The 17,273-nt window shown below is 35.6% G+C and overlaps 1 protein-coding gene across 2 annotated transcripts; it reads left to right on the forward strand.

The window, feature by feature from the left end:
- Nucleotides 1–127: 127 nt before the first annotated feature.
- LOC7496994 (exocyst complex component SEC10b) lies at nt 128–13,790 on the forward strand. 2 transcript variants are annotated; one of them, XM_006375288.3, is made up of 25 exons: nt 128–294; nt 772–867; nt 984–1,235; nt 1,315–1,389; nt 1,955–2,056; nt 2,140–2,190; nt 2,267–2,372; nt 3,135–3,254; nt 4,416–4,507; nt 4,984–5,152; nt 5,233–5,309; nt 5,435–5,533; nt 5,635–5,725; nt 6,543–6,628; nt 6,712–6,885; nt 7,711–7,764; nt 7,846–7,974; nt 8,115–8,207; nt 8,310–8,456; nt 8,717–8,814; nt 9,739–9,823; nt 11,850–11,908; nt 12,590–12,688; nt 12,772–12,855; nt 13,283–13,790. In XM_006375288.3, exons 2-25 carry the CDS (start codon nt 772–774, stop codon nt 13,359–13,361), a joined length of 2,517 nt encoding a protein of 838 aa, XP_006375350.1. In that variant the 5' UTR covers nt 128–294; the 3' UTR covers nt 13,362–13,790. The 2 variants fall into 2 exon arrangements, with proteins under 2 accessions (XP_006375350.1, XP_002320157.2); XM_002320121.4 differs by having other exon boundaries at nt 132–294; nt 769–867.
- The last annotated feature ends 3,483 nt before the right edge of the window (nt 13,791–17,273 follow it).

A 17,273-nucleotide genomic window follows, 5' to 3' on the forward strand; every position in this document is an offset into this window, starting at 1 on the left:
ATATCAATAAAAAAATTAATTTAATAACCTCGCATCCTAATTCCCCAATCTACCCCTACCCACCATCACGATTGCCTCTGAGAACACCGCCAGGGGCAAAAGCGTAACTATATTAAATACAAAAATAATTTCATTGTAGTTTTCGTTGATGAACAGTCTGTTTTCTTGTCTTTCCCTCTTTGTTTCTCATCAAAAGCTCGATCTACCGAACCAAAATCTTCGAAATTAAGACCCAAATCCTGTTTCTGGAAATCGTCTCTGCGTTCCGCTCCTTCTCATTCAATCACTAACAAGGTAATCTTTTTACCATTTCTAATTCATGATCTGTAAACTGCACGCGCTTTGGTTTTCATTGAATTTTCTCAGATTTAATGGAGGAGTGTTACAGTGATCTTGTGATAGTTTTGATCGATTGAGTATTTTTTAATGTATTTATCTGTGATTAATTGCTGGATAGGAAGCCGGATTAGTTTTTCCTTTTTGTTTGGTTGATGAGAAAATTGAAGAAAACGAGAGATAAATTTGGATTAAATTCTGTACTTTTTTTGTTATTTAGGTTTATCTGAAATGAAATTTCCAGCTTAGAACTTGCTCAAAACAAAAATCAGCTCACTTAAGATAAATCTTTTTGGCACACTTACTATTTTGCTCCTCATTTGATGATTATGAAGTTTTGGTTAGGTTTCTGAAAAATCGACACCATAATTATCAATTTTCTTGAAATTTTAACTTATGGTGATGATTAACGATGATATGGATAATGAGAAGCAGATGAAACAGAGCAGAGATGGAATCTGGAGTGATAGAAATTCAAAATCTTCATCAGTTGCCTCCGTTCCCCTCATTCTCGATATAGATGATTTTAAGGTAAGGAATAGATAGTGGAGTTTTTACGAGGAAAACTTGGTATCATACCTCATTTAGGATCTATTTTCTTTTTACTTAATTAATGTTAAAATTTATATTCCAAATTCATTTTGTAGGGTGATTTTTCATTTGATGCGTTATTTGGCAACCTGGTAAATGATCTGCTCCCATCTTTCCAAGATGAAGAAGCAGATTCAGCTGAAGGTAATATAGGTGGGAGTGATATGTTAGCAAATGGGGATGTAAGAGCCCCATCTGACGCAGCAAAATTGGCGCAAGGGTTGTCTTCTCCCTTATTTCCTGAAGTGGATAGTCTTTTGTCTTTGTTTAGGGATTCTTGTACGGAGTTGATAGACCTCCGAAAACAGGTAGATTGTTGGGAGTATGTGATGAAATTTCTGAGGTCATAATTTTTTTTTCTGCTGACATTTTGTTTTTGGATTGAAGATTGATGGAAGGCTCTACAATCTCAAGAAGGAGGTTTCTGTCCAAGATTCTAAGCACCGTAAAACACTTGCTGAGGTGAGTTTTTGGGTGTTTGGGTGCATGTGTTTTGAATCATTGTAAAAACTATACTGGAGAAGACGAATCAATAAATAAATGAAAAACTGATTTTTATTTTGAAGTAAACTGCAAAAGCTTCTTTATTTTTAATCCTAGATTAGATCTCTACAGCAGACACGCGTGCACACGCGTCCATGTGTGTGTAAGTTAATTCCATTTCCTTTAGTTGGGTGATATTATATAGTAATTACTTGCCATTTGATTTTTAGTGGTTAATGTTATATATTGATTAGATTAAAAGTAAAGCAGAATAGAAGTTGGACAATCAAAAGAATGTATTCTTTTTGAAATAAAAAGAAATAGAAAGAAAAGTAAAGTTGAGAGGTTTATGCAATATGTAGAATCCAGAAATTTGAGAATGAAAGGTGTGTGGTTTCTTTCATTTTTGGCAAGAGGTTTTTAGGTCTCAAGGGGAATTTGGTTGGTTTGGCTCCTCTAAGATACAATCATTTTGTTTCTCTTTGTTCTGTTTCCGAGATCCATCTAACATAGTTACCATTTGCTATGTATTTTATCTTTTCAGCTGGAACAGGGTGTAGATGGCTTGTTTGATAGTTTCGCTAGGCTTGACTCACGTATTTCAAGTGTTGGACAGACTGCTGCCAAAATAGGAGACCATTTGCAGGTAAAATTTTTCCCATGCTCGATTATAATTTGCTAAGCATTCAGTCTATAGTTATTTCACGCTTTTTATTATGATCTTATCAGAGTGCAGATGCTCAAAGGGAAACTGCTAGTCTAACAATAGAACTCATAAAGGTACTGTCTGTCAACTTATTTTTATGCTTTCCTTAGCTCAAAATGCATTAACACCTTGTTTACATAATTTTTGCAGTATTTGATGGAATTCAATGGCAGCCCAGGTGACCTAATGGAACTTTCACCTCTGTTTTCAGATGACAGCCGTGTTGCTGAGGCTGCTTCAATTGCACAGAAATTACGTAAGATGACATTATGTTCTTACAAGCTTTGAAATTGCATAATTCTGCAACCTCAAGTTCTTGTTATGCTGCACGAGCCTTTTGGACTAACTTAATTGTTTTTCTATATCAGTCATGCATTCTTCTTCTTTTTGTTTTTTCTTTGAGACAGTAGCGAGTACCCTTGCAGCTTAGCTGTAGCTTTCCATCTCCTTTAATTAGTCTGCTTTACTTCAGTCCTAATCCTAACTTTATACATTGAATCATTTAAATCCACTGCCGCTCCCTCCCTCCCCTCTTTTCTGTGATAATATCTTCTTGTTTTAGTACATGCTTCTAAACTCATCCAATACTATTGTCACACCAGATTAAGTGATATCCTTTCATCCGACTTGATTGCTAGAAGTTTTATTCATCTATATTGTCATTTGGATTTTCATTGAAATCTTCTCTTAAAGTGTTCCTGGTATTTTGGTTGGATCTATTCTGATGAAATACAAAATTTTTAGTAGATTTGGAATGTTGTAGCTTTTCCATAAATTAAGGAAAATCAATTTGACCCATTCCTTTGGATAATAGTAAGGCATTAGAGTGCTGAATTCACAGTGAAATTTGTTTTAAACTATGTGATTTATTTAAATAAGCACAAGTAGAAAAAACAAACAAATAATTTGTGAATTGTGAAATTCTTCAATAACAAAGAATCCTTTTAAAGATTTTTGCAATAGCTCTTGTTTGCTTTTCACAGCCATGTGAGTTTTTTGGTACTTTTGTGTTTTTTAGGGTCATTTGCTGAGGAAGATCTTGGAAGACAAGGCTTATCCGTACCATCTGTTATGGGAAATGCAACCGCAAGCAGAGGATTAGAAGTTGCAGTTGCTAATCTTCAGGATTACTGCAACGGTATGGGTTCAGCATATTGTTCTTTTTGATTATTGATATTACTGCCACAGGAAGTTCATATATGGTGCATCAAACAATACAATGATTTAGTGGGTACTGAAAAATAGTAACAAACTAGGTCCAAATAACAGACAGTATGGTTTAATAATTATTAATAGTTATACCATATATGCTCAAACATCATCAGGTTTGAAGAAAAGGACTAGCTTGTGGTATCATGAGAAAGAATTTACAAATACCCATTTCCATATGGCCTAATCTCCTATTATTTGTGTTATTTTCCATCATAATGAAGAATCTTGGAGTGATTTCTTTCTGCATAGCCTTGTAGCTTGGGATATGTTTCAAAGATTGTTTGCAATTTAGTAGTGAGTCTTGGGTGATCCTGAGGACAGTAGAAGAAGCAGTGTTGGATTCTTCTGGGGGTTTTTATGGAGGAATGTTTTAGTTCTTTATGGAGAAATGCTGTATGTGCATTTTGATGGAGAGGAGTGAAGGGTTTTTCTCTCATCACTTCACAGAGAGTCGGTTGTTGTGGAATATAGGATAGTCTTCTGGGCTTTGAATTCTCACATCAGCAGGATTCTTTAGGGGCACTTCCCAATAAATGGATTGGAGCGCTATGTTATTTTCATTTAGATGGTTGTCTACTTGCCTTTTCAAAAGATGTTTCTTTCTACAATTTTTACCATGCAATTCCTTTATTCTAATAATACTTTCTCCTTTTACCCTAAAAAAACTCATTTCCATATTGGCAAAGCAGGAAGAAAAGCTATGCAGATCATGATGCTTCGAAGAAAAATCATTACTGGCTTTTACGCATCTCCTTTGAATCCAAATTTTGAATGTTGGGTTTCAAAGGATATTTTGATAAAAGCAATTATCACCATGAATTCATTGCCTGGAGATTTCCTTGTTCAGAATTCTGAGAATTTTGTGATCCTGTTGTATTTTTTAGTCTGTTGATTACCAGTAGGCATTAAAGCCATGTGGTCATGGAAGGTCGTAGCCCATCCCTCATGTCCATTCCCCTCCCAAAATAAAATAAAATAAAAATAAACATAAGTGAATTGTAAAGGTGTTCATGATTGGTGGATTTGTTTCTTTTGTTTATCATAACGTTGCAGAGATGATTTTTTCCTCTTAATATTTTTCATGCAGAACTGGAGAATAGATTGTTGGCTCGGTTTGATGCAGCATCACAGAAAAGAGAATTATCGACCATGGCAGAATGTGCTAAAATTTTATCTCAGGTGAATTTTTTATAACATGTGACCGGAAAGGATACTTTTGTTGCCAAACACCTTGACTGGGGATCACCTGAACATGTCTACATTATACTGGGTGTGGGGGAGTCCTATTGTTTACCATATGGGGTTGAACTGACTGATTCGACATAATCTTTCCTACTTTCCTCTTTGAACTGAAGTCTTCAAGTCCAAATTGCATCAGAATAAGTGATGATTGGAAAATAAGCAGAAAAGTCCTCCAGACTTGCAGGAATTGGTCCAGAATGCCAACAAATTTGCTATTCCTTTCTGCCCTTTTTGGTGAAAAAACGGGAGGGAGATTGTTTAAGCCATAAATTTTAGTTATTTTTGTTTCCTTTTGATTCTTTTTCATCCTTGTTTGAAATAAGATGGATCTTCCATTTATAAGGGGATCTTGCAAATCTGTTGAAATGTTTTCTTTTTCCTGTTTAACTCTTGGGTTTCCTTTTGCATTACAGTTCAACAGGGGCACAAGTGCCATGCAACATTACGTGGCAACACGTCCAATGTTCATTGATGTGGAAGTCATGAATGCAGACACTAGATTGGTTCTTGGTGATCACGGTTCTCATGCTAGTCCAAGCAATGTTGCTCGTGGACTTTCTTCCTTGTTCAAAGAAATCACAGGTTTGGAAAATAGCCATTTATCTCAAGCAAAGATCACATTCTTCCAAGGATTGTTAAAAATCTTCAATTCTCTCCTGCAGACACTGTCCGTAAAGAAGCTGCTACTATTATGGCAGTATTCCCTTCTCCTAATGATGTCATGTCAATTTTAGTTCAGGTATCTGGGCAGGATTTGTTTTTTACCATACCTCATGTTTTACGCCGTCTTATTCAAATTGCACAAGGCATATGATATTTTTTTGTTGTGAATTCATATTTTTGATGTTTTCCATACACGTGCAGAGAGTTTTAGAGCAGCGAGTTACAGCTCTTTTGGATAAATTGTTAGTGAAACCATCTCTTGTGAATTTACCTCCCATGGAAGAAGGTGGACTTTTATTGGTATGTAGAATTGCTTGGTCCAAACTGTTTATAGTTCCTTAGTTTCAGTCTGAAGCAACAATCAGATCTTAACTTTTTTTGTGTTTGACTTGAGGCTTCAGTATCTTAGAATGCTAGCAGTGGCATATGAGAAGACTCAGGAACTGGCTAGAGATCTACGAGCCATGGGATGTGGTGACTTAGATGTTGAGGGTAATTAATTAACTTTCTTGATTCTTGGTAATTTTGTGAATATTAGATGTGTAATCATCAGCAATATGGAAGTGTAGAACATCATCAATTGATGAAGAAAGATGAACTGGGCCTGTCTTTCTCTATATTTGAATATTGTGGAAAGCTAATGATGTCATGTTGCAAGGGGTAGTCTTTTCTCTATGTGATCCCAGGTAATACCAGGGCTGCAGGGTAGTGGGATCATTCCTACCACCCCATCCTCCACACTCCTGCTCAACCAAAATGAAAAAAGAAATAGAAAAACAGAGATAATCATGTTGGATGATTCCTGGTGACTTATTCCCAGTTGTTTGGGAGCTAAGTTGTTGATTCTGTCTCTGATGACTTCAAATATATGGATATTCTATAATAACTTCAACTAGCATTACCTTCTACAATCATAGTATTAGCTCTTCCAAGTAGTGTATGACAAATTCTGGAAATTTTAGTCTTTTTTGCCTTTTATTGTAGAATACGAGTTTGAATGGTGTAGAAATGAATTAAAATAAATTTTCGAGCTTCTATGAAAAGTTTGGGCATATTTTAATGAACTTGTGGATTTCTTCAATTCAGAAAATTTCTCTTTTCTTGGTAGCAGAGATTGCCACTGAGATTTGATGTATTTAAATATGTTACTGCAAATCATAGTTGACAATGTGACTGATTTCCCGAATAAAAGTGTTAACATGACTTGATGAATGTGTATATCAACCAATACTTGTAACATTTGTCCAACATCTTGCAGAATTTTTCCTCTTTTATTTCTGTGTCTTAGTGACTTTCTTTGTTGATACAGGCCTCACAGAGTCTCTGTTCTCTTCCCACAAGGATGAATATCCTGAACATGAGCAGGCCTCTCTTAGACAGCTATATCAAGCAAAGGTTCATGTGATTTTTTTTAATATATATCAAATTTCCAGAACACATTTTTCTTTGGTGACAATAGACTGTACCATGATATGCAGATGGAAGAACTGCATGCTGAGAGCCAGCATCTTTCTGAATCAACTGGGACTATTGGGCGCTCAAAAGGGGCTTCTGTAGCATCTTCCCACCAGCAGATATCTGTAACAGTTGTGACAGAATTTGTGCGGTGGAATGAGGAAGCAATATCAAGATGTGCTTTGTTTTCATCTCTGGTAATATTCGATTCTGCGATCAAATATACCTTGTCTAATACTGAGAGCTCTTGTATAGCTGTTCTATATATCATGGGATTTAATGTAAAATGCTTGAGTACTCTTTTTCAGTTATCTAAAGGGTAATTAAGCAGTAGCTATCTCTATTTTTGAATGATTAAATGTTCCTTTTTGGTCAAGTCATCTGGGAATCCTGTGCCCTTGTCTGAAATTCTTTTTCTTATAGATAACCTTTTTCTTTCTTTCCTCCAGTAAAGTAAGGTTAACAAACATTCATGAAATTGTAGCTATATTGGAAGATGCATAGATTTACATGAGGCTACTTTGATTATTTGTCCTGGTACATGGATAAGATTGTCAAATTGTCCTTTGTTTTATCTTCTAATGGACATGTGATTAAAATGTATATTTGCAGATGACATTTGAAATAGTCTCTTTTGGATGCTTGGAATTGTCTTTACCACCTTCAGTTGTGGATTGTCTTGGCCTTCTTGTGGGTGTTAAGGCTTCCATCCACTTATAGTTTGATATGGTTTATGTTATCCGGCCCTATGTCTAAGACAATGAATCAAATGGTATCAAATAACACATAATCAAAAGAATGGATGGTTAGAATTTAGAAGAATTATACATGTTTTAAGCAGAATGTTGAGTTAGAAAAAATGAAATGAAATGAGGATTAGCCATTTTGGGTCTGATGGAACTTTTATTTCTATTCTTCTCTCTGAAAAAGAAAATATGAATGTGTTATTTTTCTTTATTTATAAAAGCTACAAATATTTCACTGGTATTTTATTGATTGATTCCAAACATGCTTTTCTGCAGCCTGCTACGCTTGCAGCCAATGTGAAAGCAGTGTTCACTTGCTTGCTAGATCAAGTAAGTTGCTTACTAAATCCAGTTCTTTGTTAATTTATGCCATGGTTATCTCAGATTTTAATTTTCAACAATAAAATGTAGGTAGGGCAATATATAACAGAAGGTCTTGAACGGGCTAGAGATGGCCTCACTGAAGCTGCAGCTCTAAGGGAACGATTTGTGCTGGGAACGAGTGTTAGTAGAAGGGTTGCTGCTGCAGCTGCCTCTGCTGTAAGTACCTGATCATATACCTTTGCTTGCTCTATCATTACCCCTTCTTTATGAGATATACCTATCATGTAGTTTCATATAAAGGCGATGTACATGTACTCAGAATAGTGTGCTTAAGTGAGATTGATGTTGAGATGCAGGCAGAAGCTGCTGCTGCTGCTGGTGAGAGCAGTTTCAGATCTTTCATGGTTGCTGTACAACGTTGTGGAAGTAGTGTGGCTATAGTGCAGCAGGTATGTTGGATTGCATTGACACTAAACTTTTTGTTAAATTGGCTAAAAGGAGAATCCTGTGATATATAGAGAACTTAAAATGGCTTTAACTTTCATCTTCAGTATTTTGCAAATTCCATATCTCGCCTCTTACTACCTGTGGATGGTGCACATGCTGCTTCATGTGAAGAAATGGCAACAGCCATGTCCAGTGCAGAGGCTGCAGCTTATAAGGGGCTTCAACAATGCATTGAAACTGTTATGGCTGAGGTTTGTTCTTGACCCCTAGTCTTTTACTTTAGCAATGCATGGATTCTGATGGAAACTTGCAGGTCTTTAATTCTTCGCCATTTGTATTTGTTGCGTTAATGCTTCATTCTATTTTCTCTAGTCATATTTTCATATCCAGAGGGAAATGCACTCGATCTATTCATGGATATGCTTTCATTGTCCCATGTCTTGCTAATCTGTTCCCTGCTCATTTTTTAAGTTCTCATTTGTATAATTTTCTTTGGGAAACTCCTACACAGGTAGAGCGATTGCTATCAGCTGAACAAAAGGCAACAGATTATCGGTCACCTGATGATGGAATGGCTCCTGATCATCGTCCAACAAATGCCTGCACAAGGTAAATTCAGCTCGATATACTTGGGACTTGCGTTTTGAACTAAAAGCATGTTTGTTGGGTTTCTGAGAAATAAGTGATACGAAGTCAATCCATTTTATTTTTTGGATTCTTAGAAATTTATTCATTTGTGTTTTCTTGTCGCACTTGGTGAGTGGGGGTTTCTCTTTGACAACACAAAGTGCCTACTAGTTTAATTCCCCAAGGTCCCAAGCCTCAAACCAAGTTCAGTCATACACCTACTAATAGTATGAATCTATGAGTGTTTGTTTTTGAGGTAGTTTTTGTAGTTTTGGTTTTAAAAAAATAAGTTTTAAAAAAATGTGGTTAAGTGTGGTTAGTTGGATTTAGATACGTGTTTGGTAAAAATTATGGTTGAGGTTTATGTGTAGCAAAAAACATATATAAAATGTTTGGTAGTTGTGTTTGGAAGTGTGGTTGCGATTGCTTTTCAAAGTGTTTTTTACTTGGAAATGCATCAAAATATTTTTTTTATTTTTTAAAAATTATTTTTGATATAAGCGCATCAAAATGATCTGAAAACACAAAAAAAATATTAATTTGAAGTAAAAAAAAATAAACAATTTTAAATTTTTTCAAAAGCGCTTTTGAAACACAAAAATAAACAGGGTTTTACAAAACTCAGTTAAAAAAACATGTAAAAACTGCTTCACAAAAACTGCGTTTCAAACTCAATTTTTTAGTAGGCCCCGCAGTACAAAACAGAGTTTGGTTTGTTACAAAACACTTTGCTGCGTTTGTTGCACCGCTAACGCAAAAGCAGTTGCAAAACAAACGCAGCCTATGACAATCGAATCAATTCATTTCTTTTCTGTCATGTTTCTGCTTCAAATAGCATATCTCTAATCAAAAGAATACATTATTTCAGTCATTATTAATAGTAGCTGCTTTATTTCTCTTGACCAGGGTTGTGGCATATCTTGCACGTGTGCTCGAGGCTGCATTCACTGCATTGGAAGGTCTTAACAAGCAAGCATTCCTGACTGAATTGGTTAGTCTATCTCTGGGATTCTTTTGACTCTTCTGTTTGCAATTGTTTGTCCAGTTTGCCCTTCACTTATCAGTCATGACTGCTCATGCATCTGCAAATAAAGGAGTTTTATGTGCACTGTTGAAGAAAGAATGGCATGTGTGCTTTCAGGTTGTCTTTTTATTATTTCAGACACGAGTGTCATGGTGCATTGGAGGGGATATTGCTTTAACAAGACTGTTTTGAGCATTCCATTTACTATTATTGCTTCAATGATTTTGTTCTCATTGATCTTTGTTCTTTTCCTTTTTTTGGCACAAGTAACAATCATTGCCTCTGAGCTTTAAATGAAAATAGGTGTACATTTATATCAAAATAAACCTTATATATGGTGTAGGGGTTTCATTGTAACTAAAAACACAGTTTACAGTGGATTGCTGAAGTGAAATTACCATTTTACTCTTGGGTGGGAAAAATGAGAGGCTTTGTTATGAGGGTAGTTCAGTGTTTTTCAATTTTTTTTGCACAGTAAAAATACGTTTTTACCCCTAAAGTCAACAAATCTAGAACTATTGACCAAAGGTTATTTAGTCTTTTCAAAAACTTTTAAAATGTCAAAATACTTATTTACCCTGTAGGTAAAAAAAAAAAAAATAGAGTTGTTGACCAAGAGGTTTTTTGGTTTTTCACTTATTAGAGTACAATAAAAATGTTTTTACCCCCAGAAAAGACAAAAATCAAGGCATGAGTCTGGGGGCATTTATGTCCTTTCACGATGGTTTTTTTGTATTTCTCAGGTTCATGGAGGGAATTTTAGTATTTTATATTTGGGAAAATATTTTTTTATTTGAAAAGGTTGTTGGCGCGTGATGAAGACGCACCAACATATGGGTGGCGTACCCACTCTTTGGGTGGGACGTGCAACGTCATATGTTGTCAAACATATTCTTTTGCCGTGTCCTTAGAAGCTCCACCGTGTCCTCTTCCTTATGAGGCAGTGCGTGGAAGCGGATGGTGAGTGGTTTTTCGCTGGCGGTTGTTCTTTTCTCCTTTTTTCTCTCTTCCAGAGAAAGTGCACGCTTGTCCTCTTTCTTTAGATTTTTCAATTTCAGTCCCTATGTTTTTGATTGCTTATTTTCTTCCTTGGTCCTTTTTATAAAAGTTTTTTATGTTTTTAATTTAGCTCTCATTCTTTTGATTTTTTTTTTCCTTTTGTTAAAGTTTTTTTCTTTTCAATTTAACTCTCCCATTTAAATTTTTTTGATGCCTTATAATCTATTTTTTATTTTGATTTTAACCCTCATTCTTTTAATCATAATTTTTTGTGTGATTGATTTTTTTCAAGTTTTATCCTTCTGCGTTTGATTTGTTGGGGAATGAGCTTCATAGTTTCTTCATTGTTGTGTTTTTGATCTAATGACATGGGTAACGAGTTTGGAAAGTTCATGCAGTCCGGGATCCTTTTTTCTCATTTTCTTTTATGATTTTATCATTTGAAAAATTTGCGAGTTTGAAAAATCTATAACCTGTGGCGAAGTGTGGTAGCTAGTTCAAACTATCAGGTGAACTCTTTCAGCTCTTTGAGGACACTGCTTTGGCAAGGCTATAGCTGATGATGAACTTTTTTTAAACAAATCATAATTCCATCAAACTGATGAGCATTCCCAAGATTATAACCAGTGCCATTTCTAACACATGACTCAACTGAAAAGCTTATCTCTTACACCATCATTCTTGGCATTTGGATCAAATTCGACCTCTTCCCTCCCATACTAGAAGCATTCCTGGAATATACCGTGACAAGGGAGATCATTATGATTTCCAGAAATATGATCTGAGACACCTGTAATTTCACTTAATGCAGTGGTAAACTGACAGTCTGTGCTCTTGCTTGGGGAAGGGAGGTAGCGTGGGATAGTGATTTACATGCAGACGCTTTTTTTCTCTTTTCAGTTTATACATAACTGAAGGGAACATTTTAGTATTTTGAAGAAAGAGTGCTTACGGAGAAACTTAACACTTAACATGGACACATTTATTATATCAGGGAATTCGCTTGCACAAGGGGCTGCTTAATCATTGGCAGAAATTCACTTTTAATCCCAGGTAATTTGCCTTGCCCAGATGCTTCATGCATGAAATTACCTGACATTTATACTCAGTAGTTTGGTGAAACTTTGGTTGGCATTTATAGTTATGGTTGGTGTTATTTGTAAAGAGAAGCATGTTTCAATTGGTGACTGCATGTGACAGGGTTGGAATTATTTGCAGTCCATTAAGAGTATGTGAGTTTCTTATCCAATAAAGAAATGTTGAGATCTTTGAAGAAAGCATTTTAACCTTTCATGACATATGATAACATCCGGAAAAGGGGAAACGCTGGATCTGGAATTTATGTTGTCTTTACTTGGTTTTGGAGCTTTCTCATGAGCATAGAAGTTGCTCATAATTCATGATTGGGTTTCCCCTGCATTTGAGGATCATGTTTTGGTGGTTGAGAGTTTGCAGTGACCCATGTTCTAGTGGGATTCTGGAAGTTGGGAGTGATTCTTCTAGATGCTCTATATGTGCTTTTCTTTGTTTGAATTTGCCAGTTTAATTACTTCAATAATTCAGTTTTGTTGATTCTCTTCCAAAGTTGATTAACCTATCTATTGCGTCAACTGTGCACTAATCTTGTGATTTCTGTTTGGATTTATCTCTTAGTTTCTGAGTTTGAATATTTGTTGTGTATGGCACCAACAAGTTATTTTGCATAATTGTTCTATTTTTGGTTCTCCTCTGCAGTGGAGGATTGCGGTTGAAACGTGATATAACTGAGTATGGAGAATTTGTGCGTAGTTTTAATGCTCCTTCTGTTGATGAGAAGTTTGAGTTGTTGGGCATGTAAGTTGCAAGACATTGACAAGATTTCAGTACTGATATAGAATTCCTTATCTAATTTTACTGAGGGAAATTTTTGTCTCCAGAATGGCCAATGTCTTCATTGTTGCTCCTGAAAGCCTTTCCACTTTGTTTGAGGGTACCCCCAGTATACGCAAAGATGCACAAAGGTATCGTGTATATTTTTATAGAATTGACTTGAATTGCTTTACAGTTAGTACTGATAGTCTGATACAGTGGATACAATATTTAAGACAACTAAAAGTAGGTTTTAATTTTAAACTAGTTGACTTGGCTACAAAAATCTATTCCTTTCTGTTCTTCATAAAGCAAAGAATTTGTCTCCTACACATGCACTCTTTAGGACTGCATGGAACATCAAGTGTTTGTTTTTTTAAAGAATTATGAATCCATATCCCACGCAATGGATGTGGTTTAGAGATACCTCAAAATCTTTCTAGCTTCAGTCAAAACTCTAGGGTTAAAGTTCTGTCTTATCATTTAAGGATTTTCTTTATTGTGGATCCGCCCCCTCTCTGGTTTTTTATTTTTTATTTATTTCTCTGATGACTGAACTTTGATTGCCTGCCAATTCAGGTTTATTCAGCTTAGAGAGGACTACAAGAGTGCTAAACTTGCATCAAGACTTAGTTCCTTGTGGACAAGCTCTAGTTGATAAAGCATCTGATGTATATATTATTTTCCATATTTCTTGGATGTCTTGCATGAAATGGTGGATACTTCGCACGGAGCACTTTCTCTGGTGGGCAACAGTCACCTCTAACTGGATCGCTTGTGGCTCTGAGACCAAGTTGTTGAGCAGTTTGGAAATAAACTTTATTCCCCCGTCTATTCAGCTCAGCTTGGTCAGGAATCCGGTACAGTAGAGTTTTCTTTGAATTTTTTTCTTTTCCATTTTGCTTGTATATTTTATTGACACATAGTTGGTAAGATGCGGGTCGATTTTTATTTTCAACTGTCATTTTACATATTAGATTCACAGTTTTGCTTTGATGATTCAGAGAAGGATTATGCTGTCCGTTGTGTCCTTGTAAATGATTCTCTTAGGGATGAAAATGGCACTTTAGGGGTGATTTTTTTTTTTTTTTTTTTTTTTTGATCTCCAAGTCGTTATACTCGTAATCTTGTTTTACAATGCATGTCTGTTTTCCAAGTTCCAAGTCAGTTTCGAGTTGATTTCTTTTTGTGTTTAAAGTTGAGATTTCTGAATATGAGGTTTCAAGAGGAAATACAGAGGAGTAATGTCAAAAAAAAAAAAAAAAATGATAAAAGGAAATAAGGATTATGTTTTCATGTTACAACGTTCGAGGACTGAAGGATTGACATCGCGTCGTGTAATCGTTGGGTAGGGAGAAAACAAGGAAACAAACTAAGACCCTAAAGTATTTTATTCCTTCTCGTTAAGCCTGCAAACCGGAGGTGTTTAATTATTAACTAGGACTGAAGGACGGCCATCACGTCGTGTAATTCGGCCTCGGCTGATTTTTGTAATGGTAGAATCTCGGGTTTCTATCTTGTAAAGTTCTCGGAGTATAGAGTGCTCGTTCGTTCCATTTCGAAGTTCCAAGTGGCTTCCATACAAGAAGACTGCCATAAACATTCACTGCAATTGCCAATGTCTTAACACAAGAAAGGCCACGATAGCCTATAATGATGGCGACGACACAAATGAAGGCCTCTAATTCTTTGCAAGCACAGCCTCTACCTTCACTGCCTCGTTCATGAATGGCACACAAACGGGAGAAAAAAAGTGGAGGTAGCGATTGTGACACCTGGTACTGCCTCTATGTGTGGTGATGAGGTGCGTCCATTTTTTCTAGTGTGATGCATACCTCCCACTATAAAGTGCTCCCTCTGTCAGTTTATCTCATGACAACGGATAGAAAGAGAGAGGACATTGATTGATGAAGTACGTTTGGTGGGTGGTTAAGTTGCTTATGGATGGTTATCTTCTTTGATAGCAAAGGCATCTATCTATGTGAAACATTTCCTTCGTGCCAATCTCATGACAAATTGACATTTCCCTTCCCTCTCTTAAAAAAGTAAATCAAAGATGTGCTAAGACCCCACAAATCACTGCTGTAGCACCGTGGTCAATCGATTGTGTGCCATCAAAAACTCCTTTCAAGTCTCTATCTAATCTCCAAGTAACCAAACAAGTGTTATTGAGATCTGAAGTCTTGTTCAATCCGCATGCCTAACTAGATATACGTAGACTTCGAAGAGGCATTTCCGAGTATAAATGTTTGACCAAGCCAATGGGGACTCTACCAAAGCCCAAAAACATGCTCTACCTATATAGGATGGGATAACGAATGAGAAAGAAATATGAAGCCAGCAAAACCCATCCTCCACCAAAGTCTCATACCAAGTGCTTCCCAACTATGTCAATATCACATAATAAATTGGAAAAGTGTAAAGAGGAAAAAAGGAGTGCCTATGCCGGTTTTTGTCATGGGTAGTGGTGGTGGACCAATTCTGAAAATGCTCTCTCTCTCTCTTCAATAGTACCATCATCACCACTTGAGTAACTCATACTTCTTCTTCTTCTTCTTTTTGACTAGTTTTTTTTCTCCATTATAAGTTTGAAGATTTTAAGGATCCATCACTTGATGGATTTGGCCTTGCTGGTTCCACACCCATCTGGAAACTGAACAGGAGATTTGGGTTACTGAATTGGCAATGAAGGAGCTCACGCCATATAAACCAGGAAGGCGCCGATCGAAGACATGATTATATTTTGTTGTGAAGATATCTTCGTTTGGTAAGTCTTTATGGGTTCTTTTACCATGCACGTACCTGTGCACACAAAAGATTTATATACAATTAAAGAAATTATATTGAACCTGAAAAATTAATAATTAGATTAATAGACCTATATATCATCGTGTATATAAACACATTTCTAACCACTATCGACATTCTGAATTCGCCACTGATCATATCACACGTGACTCGGGTTTATTTAAAGCTTTAAATTAACATGTCTATGATCCCTTATGAAAGTATTTTGCAAGGTTTACATATATTGTTGCTTGACATCAATGTTTGGGGGATCTGCATGGACTTTACTTGCATATGGACGTGCTCACAAAAAAAATATGTAATAGAAAAGGCTACTTTCTGTATGTTGTTGGGCTGTACAAAATATGTGAACTAATCTCTGGATAAATCGAGATTTAAAATTGTCGATTAAAATTAAGTTCATTTTAATAACGAAAAGGTTGATTAGCACTAACCCCTTTTCTTAATGAGAACTTCTCTCTCTAATTCACGTGTCGTCTTCTCTGATTCTTTAGGAACTAAAAAACAACAAAATCGAAAAGGATGGGGAAAAAAAACTTTGTACGCAAACGAAAATAATCTTACAATGAAATGTAGTTTGGAACATTAAAAACATGTTCCTCAAATATTTAAAAGCAAAAAAAAATAAAAAAATTTCAAATATTTTTAAAACACAAACATATTCATGAGCATTTTAAAACATGTTCCACTAGTATCAAGGATTCAAATCATGTACTTGAGGGTTTAGTTCAGTGGTCAACATGTGAGGCTTGTCTTGCTCCCGTCTCGAGTTCGACCCTTCATATACATGTCTGTCATCCCCGCGGTACCTTACCTGTCTACTGGGCTTGCAAGATGTTCAGTAGACTCGGGGAATAGTTGTGGTGCACGCAAGCTGGTCCGAATACCCCGGGTTATAAAAAAAAAAATTCAAATCATATTCGTTCCAGAGGAGGCCTAGCTTGCTCCTTGCCGCTAGACCCAACCCTAGGTGGTAACGCTTCCTTTTTTATTGACCTTTAAATTGACTTATTGAAAATCTGACTAATCTCAAGGAAATATCAAGCCCACTCGATGAGAAAGATATGGTTTGGTCAAAACAAATGAATTATTATTATTACCCATGAAGTCATATGGACCCCACACGTTTGCAATTCAATGCCCTCGTGCCACCCACGTCTTTAGGATACAAAATGTTTCGTCCCTCCAATGTACGTCATTAGCCCCTCTCGTCGCATCATCTGCCGTCACAAAAAATAAATTATATGCAAAGACTAATCCATGTGAGCGAGATTTTAACATTTTCCTTTTACATTTTAGTGGCCACGAGAGTTTTTTTTTTTTTTTTTTTTTTTTTTTTTTTCTGGTTTTACAAATACAAAATAATAAATAAATATATGAACCATTAAATGGATAGAATCCATCGGTAACTTCGACATTTAACTTTTTTTTTAATAAAAAAAAGAATTAATTTCAATTTAAACCGAGACGAATCCAAATTCTCTTCCTTAATTGGGTTTTTATTGTTTTATTGTCTTCTTTAAAATTTTAAACGATTATCAATATTCTCTTTTAGGTTATTCAAATAAAAAATAAAATTTTTCTTGTTCTTGAATTTTTAAAATTTGATCAAATAAAAAAAATATTTTAAAATAATTTAAAGAGATTAGATCTTCTATTCTTGTTAAAAAAAAATTAATGATACCATGTACATTATTTATATTTAAAAATAAAGAAATAAAAATGCTTGGTATTAAAAGAAAACCGACTTCTAAACTTTTAT

The sequence above is a fragment of the Populus trichocarpa genome, chromosome 14, assembly GCF_000002775.5.
Source record: "Populus trichocarpa isolate Nisqually-1 chromosome 14, P.trichocarpa_v4.1, whole genome shotgun sequence".
Taxonomy (NCBI): Eukaryota; Viridiplantae; Streptophyta; class Magnoliopsida; order Malpighiales; family Salicaceae; genus Populus; species Populus trichocarpa.